The sequence below is a fragment of the Bubalus bubalis genome, chromosome 19, assembly GCF_019923935.1.
Source record: "Bubalus bubalis isolate 160015118507 breed Murrah chromosome 19, NDDB_SH_1, whole genome shotgun sequence".
NCBI classification, from domain to species: domain Eukaryota; kingdom Metazoa; phylum Chordata; class Mammalia; order Artiodactyla; family Bovidae; genus Bubalus; species Bubalus bubalis.
Genome location: NC_059175.1, coordinates 3,933,407 through 3,946,686, shown reverse-complemented (window position 1 = coordinate 3,946,686; position 13,280 = coordinate 3,933,407). Strand labels below are relative to the sequence as shown.

At 47.5% G+C, this 13,280-nt stretch overlaps 1 protein-coding gene across 1 annotated transcript in view; it reads left to right on the top strand.

The window, feature by feature from the left end:
• Positions 1–13,280, top strand: part of SH3PXD2B (SH3 and PX domains 2B) — a 124,258-nt gene that overhangs the window by 75,154 nt on the left and 35,824 nt on the right. The window contains exons 6-7 of the mRNA XM_025270848.3: positions 2,041–2,066; positions 9,844–9,978. Coding sequence (XP_025126633.3) covers positions 2,041–2,066; positions 9,844–9,978 — 161 coding nt within the window. The remainder of the gene's footprint in view (positions 1–2,040; positions 2,067–9,843; positions 9,979–13,280) is intronic.

Genomic DNA, 13,280 nt, shown 5'->3' with positions numbered 1-13,280 from the left:
GCGGAGTGGAGTGATGGGAGGGTCCTGGGGGTCAGTCCAGGTACAGCGCTCCGACCAGGACCCTGTCCGCAGTGGACGGCAGGGACTGTGAGCAGGGAGATTCCCGTCACCCTCGCCTTCCCCCACACAGGGTGTGACACTGGGCCTCGCTGGACAACGCCTGGCCAGAGGACATCACTCCTGATCGGCCCAGCCCTGCTGCTGCTTCCAGACATGCAGAAGGGCAGCCTCAGGCTCCAGAGCTTAGCTCCCCGCTCCCCAACTTTTCAGATTACACCAAAACATTATTAAAAAACCCAGACTTTAAAATCAGACACTGAATAGACATTTCTTCAGAAAAGATACAGAAATGGCCTGTGAGCATATGAAAAGATGCTCAGCATCCTTAGGCATCAGAAAATGCAAGTCCCAACCACAGGGAGATACCACTTCATACCCACTAGCGTGGCTGGACTCAGAAAGATAAGACAGTAACAAGTGGTGTTGAGGACATGGAGCAATTGAAACCTACTTACGTTGCTGCTGAGAATGTAAACGGTGTAGCCTCTGTGGGAGACAGCCTGACAATTCCTCAAAAATTAAACCTAGAGTTACTGTTTCATCAGCGACTCCATCTCTATGTATATAACCAAGAGAAATAAAAATATGTACATGAAAATTTGTGTACACTGTTCATAAAGCATTATTCATAATAGCCAAAAAGTGGAAACCACCCAAATGTCCATGAACAGATAGAGTGTGATTTATCCACATAATGGTATCCCATTGAATAATATCTTACTCAGCCATAAAATGGAATGGAACACTGATGTGAGCTACCACATGGATGACCCTTGAAAACATTGTTACATGGAAGAAACCAGTCACAGGCCACCTATTGTATGATTCCATTCATAGTGCACGTCCAGAATAGACAGAGCCTTAGAGACAGCAAGCGTGTTAATAGTTGTCAAGGGCTGGAAGGAATGGCAATGGAGAGGAGCTGCTAAGGGGTACGGGGTTTCTTTTTAGATGAAAATTTCCTGGAATTTGATGGTGGCAGTGGTTGCACAATTTTGTGAAAATACTAAAAAAAACAGTGAATTCTATACTTTAAAAGTATGAAATTTATGACAAGTGAATTGTATCTCAATCCTTAAAAATTTAGACAGACTTGGATTCAGACCCTGGCCATGCTGCTTGCAAGCTGTGTGACCTTGTGCGAGTTAGTTAGCCTCTCTGTGTCTCAATTTCCTCATCCATAAAATGGGCGTTTAGAGAGCACTTATTTCTGAGGGTTATTATGAGTATTAAGTGAGTGAACTCAAAATACCTAGCAGGATCCTGGCACAAGTTAACAGCATTTATCAGGAATTTAGTGGTAAGTATTAGCTAATACTGCTGTTGCCACAATATCTCTCTCAACCCAACCATCTCATCTTACTTTCTGTAACACTGGACAGCTCTTTACTAATGGGATAATTTACTTAAAAGTATGTTGTAAACCCTCATTTGTAACATTGTGTTCATAACGCAGTTGTGTGTATAAACTCTGCCGTGGTTCACAAGTATAAAACGTGATTGCTCATTCTGTATGGGTTCCAGCCCGTAATGGTGTCCTGGGTGTCGCCATGAGGGAGGGGTGCAATGTATTCCCCTCACCACCAAGAGTTTCCTGCCCCAGTTGTTCAGCTCAGGGCACTGCTCAGGGTAGGCAAGGCCGCCCCCGAGCCTGATGAGGTGGCCTCAGGCCCCGTGCAGCGTGGGGGTCTACCTCCTGATTTCAGATTGCATACCCACCCCTGCCCATCAACTCCCTGGAGCCCCCTCCTCTACAGAGTGCAGATGCTGTCCCCAGGGCACCAGAGCAAAAGGAGAAAATTAAAAGGAACTCCTTCTTTTAAGGAGGTCTGGGTCCCTGGGGCTGACGTGGATTTTACATTCATTCACTGGAGATGTTGTGGGAAGGAAAAGTCTCCTTTTCCTAATGGAATAACTTGTAGCAATACACAAGAGATACTGACTCATTACTCTTCCCCACCCCCATTCTTTCCTATACAGGGAACATGTTGGGAAAAAGAAATCTGGTAAGAATATTTTCCATTTCTTCTATTGCTTTGATGTTTAGTATACCCCTACTGAGCGATGTCCCAGGCCCTGGGCACCACATGGGGGATACAGCGATGGGAGGGATGGATGGATGGATGGATGGATGGATGGATAGATGGATAATGAGGAGCAGCTGGGGCTGAGGGGACAGCGTGCAAGCTCAGAAATGCGAGTGTGCAGTAGATTTGGGCCTGATCCATTTGCCAGCCTCCGTGCCAGGCCTGTCTGTGAGCTTCCTTCGATCAGCCACTGATGTGGGCAGTGAAGACTGCTCTTGCAGGCAGCTCCCATACTCACTTCCACATAGTCAGTTCTCTGCCTTCTTAATGCACTTTCATTCCCTGGACAGCATGACTCTTTCATCAGGAGCAATTGTGGAAAAAAAGAAGGTGAGATTTTGAGTATGTGCAGAGGAAAGATTGAGTTCTCACAGACCTGGGGTTGATAAGCTCAGATTCACAATCGCCCAACTTTATCCTCCTGCAGCCCAAGAACATCCTGCATGTCTGCAAAGGCCCAAGCCCGTGCCACATCTGGAGGCAACATGGCCTTCAGAGCTTTCCAGAGTTCTAAATTCTTTTATTTATCTAGAACTCCAAGAAGTTTGAGGGGGTTGATAAGGAAGAGGGGAGAGGAGGCCAAGCAGAGATCCCCGAAGTGAAAAAGGATGCCTTCTTTATGATGGGCCTCAGTTTCCTCATCTGTAAAATGGGGATAAGGATAGTATTCTACCTTGTAGGATTATTATAGGATTTATTAATATAATAATATGTAAAGCACTTAGAACAGTGTGTGGCATGCACTAAGGATATATATGCTCTTTTTATGCTGCTATTACTCATTCAATGCACAAAGGTGTTCTCATCCAGCATCAGTAATAATGCCAAATTCAACATCTTTTATCCCTTTACTTCCCCCTGGATACCAGGCCTGTGGTCAGCTTTACAGGCCCCAAGGCTATTCTTGCAGGGAAGAGTAGAAAAGAACTGCATCTCTTTGCCTTAAGGTATGGGGTCATGCATGAACTCCAGCCTTTCCCCCATCAGTCTGTTTATAGCTCTGCTTTCTTGCTTAATAGGTACTGGCCGGAGCCGTGACATCCTGCTAAAGCTACAAATAGCCCTTGAACCCTGAGGATAATGATAGGTTTCTTAGAAAAGAGCAGAGAGGAGAAGAGAAGCAGACAGTCTTAGGCCGGTCATAGTGTTTCTGGCTTTGAGTGTGCGGAGACTTTCTTGGAGTGGACGGGTGGGAGGGAGGGAGGAAACAGACAGCTCTGGTTGGTGAAAACCAAGGTATTCAGTCAGAACAGGCTTAATGAGGGGACCGGTCTGGAGAAGAAAGAAGGAGCTCTATAATTTGTGGTGACCGATGTTACATCATTCACCTGCAATGATGGGGGACGGATTTATTTATAGTTCAACTGGGTGGAAAATAGCATCTTTCTTCATTCAGACTAAGAATCCTTGCTGGGATTAGCCTTATTTTTTTATCTGACCTTTGAACACTTCCTTTAAGTTAGAACAAGCCTCCCTGATTAAATTCAAAAAGGATTTAATGTTGACAGCCCAAGCCCTGCAGTTTCTATGCCAGAATTGTGAGTTGGAGAAGGCTTATCTCTCCAGAATGGGCCTGTTGTGGCTGGCTGGCTGGTTCCTGCAGACGTTGGCTAATGTGGTCTCAAATTCTGCTCATCCTGCAGGAAAAAAAAAATCCTCTTACCAAAATTTAACAGAGCATGTGATTATTTAAGGACCATCTATTTCTGCTTTTTCTACCCTTTACTTATCGAAGTAGTCTCTTGTTTGGGGGCTCTTTCAGCAAGACAGACAGTATAGTGAATTTCTAGAAATAAAGTCCTGCTTTACCATTACTCATCAGTTAAAAAATTCTAAAGCTACCATCATGAAGAAAAAAAAAAAAAAGAGCCAAACAGAAAGCTTTTGTGGTGGTGAAAGCTATTATCTTTTGAGGATATTTTATAGTATAATACTTCCTTAATGATAAAATTGCCCTTCCACTGTCAAAGCTCCTCCTTTCTCCTGACCTTTCCCTTCTCTCTTGTTCCCTGCTGAACCACAGGATTGACATTTCTTATCTAGAAATACTTTGGTTTCACGCTTATAACTCCTAGAACTTTGTTCTATCTGTATCAGCTTCTAAGTACTGTGATTACTATGCATTATAAAGCCTGGTTGCAATATCATCGTCCTCTAGTAGATGTCTCCACCTAACACTTAAATGGCCTGTGGCCTAGTTTGAGACTCCTTGTAGATCGAATGATGTTTTTGATAAGTTGAGTCCTCTGGGTAAAATGAAGGTAACCTGCCCTGGAAGAACTGATGCTGAAAAAGCAGCTCCAATTCTGAGCCACTTAGTGGCAGGAAACTACAGTCTAAAGCTACTGTTAGAGGGGAATAGGAAGGAGATGTTAGTGAGGCTCAGCCCTGGCCCCTGAGCAAGTCTTGGAATGAGTGCCATCCCTGAGTCCTGAGCCAGCACCTGGCCCGCTCAGGCCAGCACTGAGTCCCCCACCCTGCCCCCTGCCCTCCTCACTTCCTGACTTCATGTCTTGTTCACCGTGAGTCCCCTCACTCCCCAGTCCCATCACTGCTCATGGTTATCCTAGACTGGCTGGCAGCTTGGTGAGGAGAGTTGGTGCAGAAATGAATAGATCAGTGCATTGACCAGAGTCCTGACAATTGTATGTGGTACCGCTGGACCATCAGTTGTTGGAAGCAGGCGGCAACTGCTCAACTTTCTGGACAGAGTACCTGGACCCTGACTTAACCAGCGCCTCTGTCCCTCCCTACAGACAAGAAGGAGTAGTCTTTGGCTGCTTGTGAGGTGGACCGGTGCCTGCCGATGGACTCAGCACGGAGTGTTCTCAGGAAGAGGCCCGAGCTGTGTAGAGTGGGAAGGGTTTCTAGATGTCTCCATTCACCCTTTGTTCATTCACACTACAAATGTTCACCTAGCCTCTGTGCTGCGTGAAGAAGACCAACATGGTTATTCGTTCATTGTCTATTAAGCACCTACTGTGTGCCTGACAGTGTTCTAGGTCCCCAGGGAATGCAAAGGCCAGCATCATGTGGGCAATAACCTCACAGTTTGGTAGAAAAGACAGATGTGTAAACAAAATAAAACAGTGTAAATGCCATGTGAGAAGGCATTTGAGTGTCTCCCTGAGGTCAGAAGTAATTTAAAGCTGTTTTAAAATATTCATTCTTCTTTTTAAATATTTATTAAGCCTTTGTGGATGCCATTCATATTCTGGGGTCAAGGGTTGGCCAACGTTTTTTCTCTAAATGGCCAGATAGTAAATATTTCAGGCGTTGCAAGCTGCATACAGACTCTGTCACTAATAGTAATTTTTTTGTTTACTCTTCTTTTTATTCTCCCTCTTATTCTTTACAAGGTTTTAAAACATAAAAGTACGTTCTTTGCTCCCCTTGCACAAAAATGGACCATGGGCCTGTGAGCCTTTAGGGAGTGTGGGTACAGCAGTAAGCAAGAAACTGAGTCCCCAGCCTGACGGGAGCTTATGTTCCAGAGTAGAAAACAGACAAGGAGACGAGGAGATGTATAGAACCCATGATGGTTTAAAAAAAGCATGGTGGCATGAAATAAAAAGTCGTGAAGTAGGGCAGGGTGGTCAGGGGACATCTCTGATGAGACGCCACTTGAGCAGGAGCCTGAAAGAAGGGAGGGAGGGAGGAAGCCCTGCAGATATCTAGAGGAAACTTGTCCCTGGCAAGGGAACAGTAAATTCAGTGTCCTGAGGTGGACATTGCTTTGTGTTATCAAACAGTAGCAAGGAGGCCTGAGCATAGTAACTAAAAATAATTGTGCCTTTAAATTTTTAATTGTGTTTCTTAGTTCACATTCCATAGATAGTCCAGAAGTAATATTGTGTTTGACAATAGGAGTGACCCAGACTCCTGTCTTGCTGCTTTGCCACACGTGGCCAGCATTTTCTGAGGTCATCTCATGGCCCAAGGTGGCTGCTGCAGCACCAGCCATCACTTGCACATTTTAGCCAGCAGTAACAAGTAAAGGGTGAAATACAGTAAGCCCCTCCTGTAATGATCTTTACCAAGCAGTTACATAGAACACTTCTACTTATATCCTACTGGCTAACAGTTAGTCATGTGACCACTCCCGGTGTGAAGGAGTCTCATTCCAAGTAGCCCTGTGCCAAGCTAAAACTCAGGCAAGTCTATTTATTGCAGAAGAAAGAATGGGGGAGAAGTAGCCATCTGGGCCACCTTGGAGAGAGTGGGGGAGAAGTAACTGTCAGCACAGACCAGGGAGGGCTTGTAGGCCAGTGGGACTTTTCCTGAGTGAAGTGAAGGCCATTGCCGGGCCTTGAATTTCGAACTGTGATCCACTTTCTTTTTAAGTGTGATTCTTTTAGCTGCTGTGTCCAGAACAGACTGTAGGGGTCAAGGCTGGCAGCAGGAGGCCACTTAGGAGGCTAAGAATAGGTAGTTCCTATTTGAATGCGGAGGAGAAGAGGAGACATCCCAGGCAGAGAAAACAGCTATGCAAAGGCGCCTGCAAGCTTTCCAGTTTTACAAGTGAGCCAGGAATGAGGTGGCCAAAAAGTGTCAGCAGAGAGAAGAGAACAGTGCAAGTCATGGAGGACCTGAGGGCGCAAGAGAACCACAGCAGGTGCTGAGCAGAGGGTGGCGTGACCAGAGGAGCGTTCTGAGTGAGCGCTCTGCCTGCAGTGGAGGACCCACTGGAGGGGCGCGATGGAGAGCAATCACAGGGTGCCCCGCCTCTGCACCCCCGGCCCCAAGAAGCCTTTCTCAGACCCTGGTGCAGAGGATGTGGCTTCATGAGGATGTGGGTGAAGCGAGGTGATAGAGTGCTAGCAAGAAGGTCCTCCCACATCAGGCCTGCGGCTCTGGGAGGGTGAGTCCTGACGGCCACCTCTAGGGGCAGCAGAGAACCACCCCCCACACACACACATACACACGTGTGCAGACACCTCCTGGCCCCTCTAGCCTGCCCAGAAGACCTGGGCTGTCTGAGCACTAACCCGAGCAGCAGTCTCTGCTTGCAGCCTGACTGACATGGACGCTTCTCTTCTGTCTCTCTAGTTCTCTGTCTCCAGTGGAGACCCAGGGAAGTGTGGTTACATGAACCCAGCCCCAAAGGGGTTAAAACAGAAGAGTAGCTGCATTCCTGGGGCTGCAGACCCCAGGGCAGGCTGTATTCTGGGGTAAACCTGTAGACCCATGGTTTCTATCTGTTGCATTCACTAGAGAATGTGTCTCCTGCTCACGATGACCTGAGCCAAGAGCCTCCAGCAAGCCAGCGTCTGTTTTACTCATTCACAGGAGAGTACCTCCTAGGAGCACAGTGCCGGGGGGTTAAGGAGCCGGTCAGGAGGTCACTGTCCAGAAGGGCAGCAGAGGGGGCCAGGCACCAGCCTGCTCTGCGGCCACTGAAAGGTGTAAGCGCTCAAGTGACCGGGCTGGTTTGGGCTGTCTGTCTTGCTTGAGGCTGGGAGGAAGTCAGCTCTGCAGACTGACCTAGGTGAGAGGTAACAGGAGGAGAGGGCTGGCAGTAGTGAAGACCACCCTGAAGCTGCAAAGAAATAAGACTTGGGGGCGGTCGGGGGGAACCCACAGAGGAGGAGAGCAAGACCTCAGACACCCTTCCTTCCTACCATCTTTTCTTTCTCACCTGCTGCCACCACATGGACCTGCTTCAGATCTGGCCTTGTCACCAGCTAGCTGCGGGATCTGAGGCAGGTCACCTGATAGCTGAGCCTCTGTCTTCTTGTCCATAAAAGGAGAGTGGTAATACCCACCTTCAGGGCGGTTGTGTCGAGGTAGCCTGTGGTAGGCGTTCATATGGGGCCACTTCCCTCCCAATCTTCTGAACCTTCATTCCACATCTTCCATCTCTTTTTTTCTGCTCTTTCTCTGTTCTCACGCTTTCTCCACCCAGGGTATGTGTAGCGAGGTTACCCTGGGGCCCTGCCATTTTGCTTTGTGACCCTCAGCCTGGGAGGGTGAATGGCCAGAGCGTGGTCACAGAGCCAAAATGCAGTGACCCTTCACCCGGCTACCATGCCCTGCTCTGATTTTCTGCCTCAGAAATGCAGAAAGCATGGTTCTAACAAAGGGCTCTTGTGTTGCTTCTGAATGCCAGAGGTTGGGTGCAGTGGCCTGCTGATAAATACTTCACAACCAGCCTTCTGATGGAAAGCCCAGCTTTGTAGCATTTGCCAATTTCCATGGTGTAAATACTCCCACTATGGCCAGTTTCAGTAAGGCACCACCCAGCAGAGTTGGGAAGAGATGCACAGACTCAGCTCTGTATGGGTGTATTTGGACACAGAATATAAACGGCTATTTTAGAGGTTTATGGAAATAATATAAGGGAAAATACTTCAAATCAGGACTTTCAGAAAACCAGGCCTGGTGGCAACAAGAGCCAGGCTGCCCTCCCACCACATTCAGCTTGCTGCTCTGAAAGTGCTGCCCCCTCTGTTTGGAGTGTCTGATGTCCCTTTACATTATCCATATCCTGTGATAGCTTTTCATTGATTTATCAGATATGTCTTAGTACTTAACCAGGGCTGCACAGCACTGCATCCTGTGGAAACAGCCTCCTTTGGGTCGCCTCTCCCCCACTGCCCCTGCCTTCGTTCAAAGCTACCATCCTGTCTTGTCTGCAAATCTACAGCCTCCATCTGGTCTGCTGCTTTTTTTCTTGCTAGGCTCTAATCCAGTCTCCATGTGGCAGCCAGAATTGTCTTTGGAAAGATGTAAATCTTGTCATTCCCTTCTTAAAGCCCTTCAATGGCTTTCTCCTTTAGGGTTTAAAAAAATCCAGACTCCTTGCCTTGGTCCAGCAGACCCTCCCTGCTCTGGCCCATGCCTGCCAAAGTGATCTCAGACAGGAATGCCCTCTCCTTGCTCCTGGACTTCAGCCACCCCATTCCAGTTCCTAGAAGGCTCCTGGCCTGTCCTGTCCGACAGTCTGCCTGCGTTGCTCTGTCCCCACTTCTTTATGCCTTCTTGTCTCAGAGATCTTTGCTTTACATCACCTCCCAGAGGGGTCCTCTGACCACTCCATTTAATGTAACCTCCTTTTCCCGCTCATTCTTTGTCTGCCATCTTGGTTGTTTCCAGCAATGCATCAATCAAAAACTTGTTGTTCAGTCGCTAAGTCATGTCCAGCTCTCTGTGACCCCATGAACTGCAGCACGCCAGGCTTCCCTGTCCTTCGCTGTCTCCTGGAGTTTGCTCAGATTCATGTCTATTGAGTTGGTGATGCTGTGTAACCATCTCATCCTCTGCCACCTCCTTCTCCTTTTGCCTTCAATCTTTCCTAGCATTAGAGTCTTTTCCAATGAGTTGGCTCTCCGCATCAAGTGGACAAGTATCAGCTTCAGTATCAGCCCTTTCAGTGAATATTCAGGGTTGGTTTCCTTTTGGATGGATGGATGGCAACAGATGGATGTTTGGTTGGATGGATGAGTGGGTGCTTAGTTGAGTGGAAGTGATGGATAAATAATGGCAGATCGATAGATGGATAAATAGATACGAATGAATGAACTTTCCCACTAGGCTGTCATCCTCTTTGGGGGAAGTATCCATTGAGGTGACCATTGAGACCAGTCCTGCCACAGCTTCTGTCTCTAACTGGAATATCCTCATGACCCACCTACCCGCTATCCCCGGCTCCTGTTCCTTCTCACACGGATTGTGTGATGACAATTTGTACCCCCAGGGGGCGACCTGACCTCAGTGGACCCCATGGTCTTGGAGCAGTACGTGGTGGTGGCAGACTACCAGAAGCAGGAGAGCTCGGAGATCAGCCTCAGCGTGGGCCAAGTGGTGGACATCATCGAGAAGAACGAGTCAGGTAGGGGCCTGGGCTCCCTCCCTTCCGCCCTGCACTGTCAGCAAGCCCCTGGGACAGGGAGCACTGGGGACTGCAGGAACGGCAGTAGCCAGTCCAGGCTGGTCAGTTTCCACAGATCCAGTTGATGACTCTCTAGAGATCTGACCTTGTTTGATCACAATGCTTGAGTATCCCACTTGGTCACAACTCACCAGCATCCTTTGGGTCACATGTTATCGACTGTCCTGAGGTTCACATCTGATGGACATTCCTTCTAGTTTCAAAGCACCTGGAGACAGAGCCCCCCGTTGCAGCGGAAATTTGCTCTGTTGGCTTGCCTTTGGCTGCCATGGGAGTCCTCATGAAGGATCTGTCCGCTGTGGGCTCTGGCGGGAGGGACACCCTGCTTCAGCCCTCTTGCTGTCACAGGAACCTCGGTTCACATACCATCAGACCTGACAGATGTTGCAGGTTCAGTTACAGACTACTGCCATAAAGCAAATCACGTGAATTTTTTTGGTTTCTCAGCGCAAATAAAAGCCCACAATACCGTGGGCTTCCCTGGTAGCTCAACTGGTAATGAATCCACCTGCAATGCAGGAGACCCTGGTTGGATTCCTGGGTTGGGAAGTTCCCCTGGAGAAGGGAAAGGCTACCCACTCCAGTATTCTTGGGCTTCCCTGGTGGCTAAGATGGTAAAGAATCTGCCTGCAATGCAGGAGACCTGGGTTCCATCCCTAGGTTGGAAAGATCCCCTGGAGGAGGGCATGGCAACTCACTCCAGTATTCTTGCCTAGAGAATCCCCATGGACAGAGGAGCCTGGTGGGCGACAATCTATGAGGTCACAAAGAGTCGGACGTGACTGAGCGACTCAGCGCGGCAGCATAGCATACAGTACTGTAATCTGTTAAGTGTGCAATAGCATTGTATCAAAAAAACAACGTACGTACCTTAATTTTAAAAATACTCCCTTGCTAAAAATACTCCCTTGCTGACCATCATCTGAGCCTCCAGAGAGTCATAATTTTTTTGCAGTACTAACATCAAAGATCACCAATCACAGGGTGGTCCAGTGGCTAAGATTCAAAAGTTTGAAATATTGGGAGAATTACCAAAATGCGACACAGAGACAGAAAGTGAGCAAATGCTGTGAGAAAAATGACACTGATAGACTTGCTCGATGCAGGGTTACCACAAACCTCCAATTTAAAAAAAAAATAAAACACATTATCTGTGAAATGCAATAAAGAGAAGCACCATAAAACGTTTGTCTGGATACTGGCCAGGACAGAGTGTGATGAGATGCTGAGGCACTTAGCCTGGGTTCCTACCTGAACTCCGCATTTCACAGCCGTGCAGGTCGCTTCATCAAAAAGGGTGCTCCAAGGATTAAATGAGGCAATACATAGAGAGTGCCCAAGCCTGTGTTTGGCACACAGCAAGTGCTCAAAAATATGAATTTCCTTCCCTTTTGTCTTTTTTAGCCAGAATAGGGCATTGGCACCATTGAAGACAGAGATCAAGGAGCAGGGCATAAGTGGACCCTCTCCAGGAAAAAGAGGCATAAATCCACTGACTTTGTTGTGGCTAAAATGTGACGTTGGCTAGTATTAGTGGGCCAATCTTTGTGATATCCCAGTGACTAGCTGCTGCTGCTGCTGCTAAGTTGCTTCAGTCGTGTCCAACTCTGTGCGACCCCATAGGAGGCAGCCCACCAGGCTCCCCCGTCCCTGGGATTCTCCAGGCAAGAACACTGGAGTGGGTTGCCATTTCCTTCTCCAGTGCATGAAAGTGAAAAGTGAAAGTGAAGTCTCTCAGTTGTGTCCGACTCTTAGCGACCCCATGGACTGCAGCCTACCAGGCTCCTCCATCTATGGGGTTTTCCAGGCAAGAGTACTGGAGTGGGGTGCCATTGCCTTCTCCACAGTGACTAGCTAAGGTCCAACAAAAAGGGGAAAAATCATTTCCAGCAGTCTCTGGATTGTGTTCCCTTTAGTCAGGAGATGAGCATTTAGCCAACCAAAACTCCTTGATTACTCAATATAGCAGTTGTTATTCCTGCTTCACAGCTGAAGACACTAAGACTCCAAGTGACTCGGTCACTCACCCAGAATCTCGTGACAGGTTGCCGAGCTGGAACTCCTAACCAGTTCCAGCTGGCCCCAAGGCCATGTGACGTTCTAATTCCTGGAAATGAGTATAGTCAGCTCGTGGGTGTGACTGGGATGCTCCATGGAGACAAGAAGAAGGGAGCACCTACCCCCCTTCCCTCCTTTGCTTCGGCCCCTTGAGTGATGTTAGGAAGAACATGTTGCTGGGAGGAGAGGAGGAGCAGGGATAGGGTGGAAGACGAGCCTGGTGTGTCCAGAGGGCAGCAGGGGAAAGAGGGCAGATGCTCAAATGTTCAAGTGGTCCACAAAGTCAACATTTATTTTTAATTATGTTTTACTTACACAAGTAATATATGGATATGTTCTTCTTGAAACATTAATGATAAAGTTTAAATGTAATTTTTTCCACCAACTTTTTACCTGGTCCCCTTTCCAGACAGGTTGCTCTTCTGTCAGTTTGGGGTGAATGCTTCTTGATAATTGTATACACAGGTGTATGTAAGTATGTGTATATGTGTGTATACACATGTATGTACATATATGTATATGCACAGTGTACACATTTGTACATGTGTATATGCATGCATATCTGCATATGCATGTGTACATGTATAACTATGTACACACATACATACAGGTCATATTTCATGCATATTTTATAGATTTTTTAACCCCAGTGGTGTATCATTCTGTACATTTTGACCTGCAGCTTGCTTTTCCTTTTTTGTTTTTTGTTGTTGTTGTTAAATTTTTTTTATTTTTGGTGATGCCAAGTTCCCCAACCAGGGATCGAGCTTGCACCCCCTGTTGTGGAAGCAGAGTCTTAACTACTGGTGTATGCTTAGTCGCTCAGTCATAACTGTAGCCTGCCAGGCTCCTCTGTCCATGGGATCCTCCAGGCAAGAATACTGGAGTGGGTTGCCATTTCCTTCACTAGGGGATCTTCCCAACCCAGGAATCGAACCTGGGTCTCCTGCATTGCAGGCATATTGTTTACCGACTGAGCTACGAGGGAAGCCCTCTTAACTACTGGGCCCCTGGAGAAGTCCCAAGGTGCTCTTTCTTAAGTCAACTTTTAGCTCTTATTCCCATAACATCTGCACCCTACTTGGAGAGATGGCATACTATAAGTCTTCTCTTCCTCTAGTATGAACAGTGTATCTATGTATACATTGTGACTGTCTCTTGGCATGGCAGTGGGCTTCGCAGGT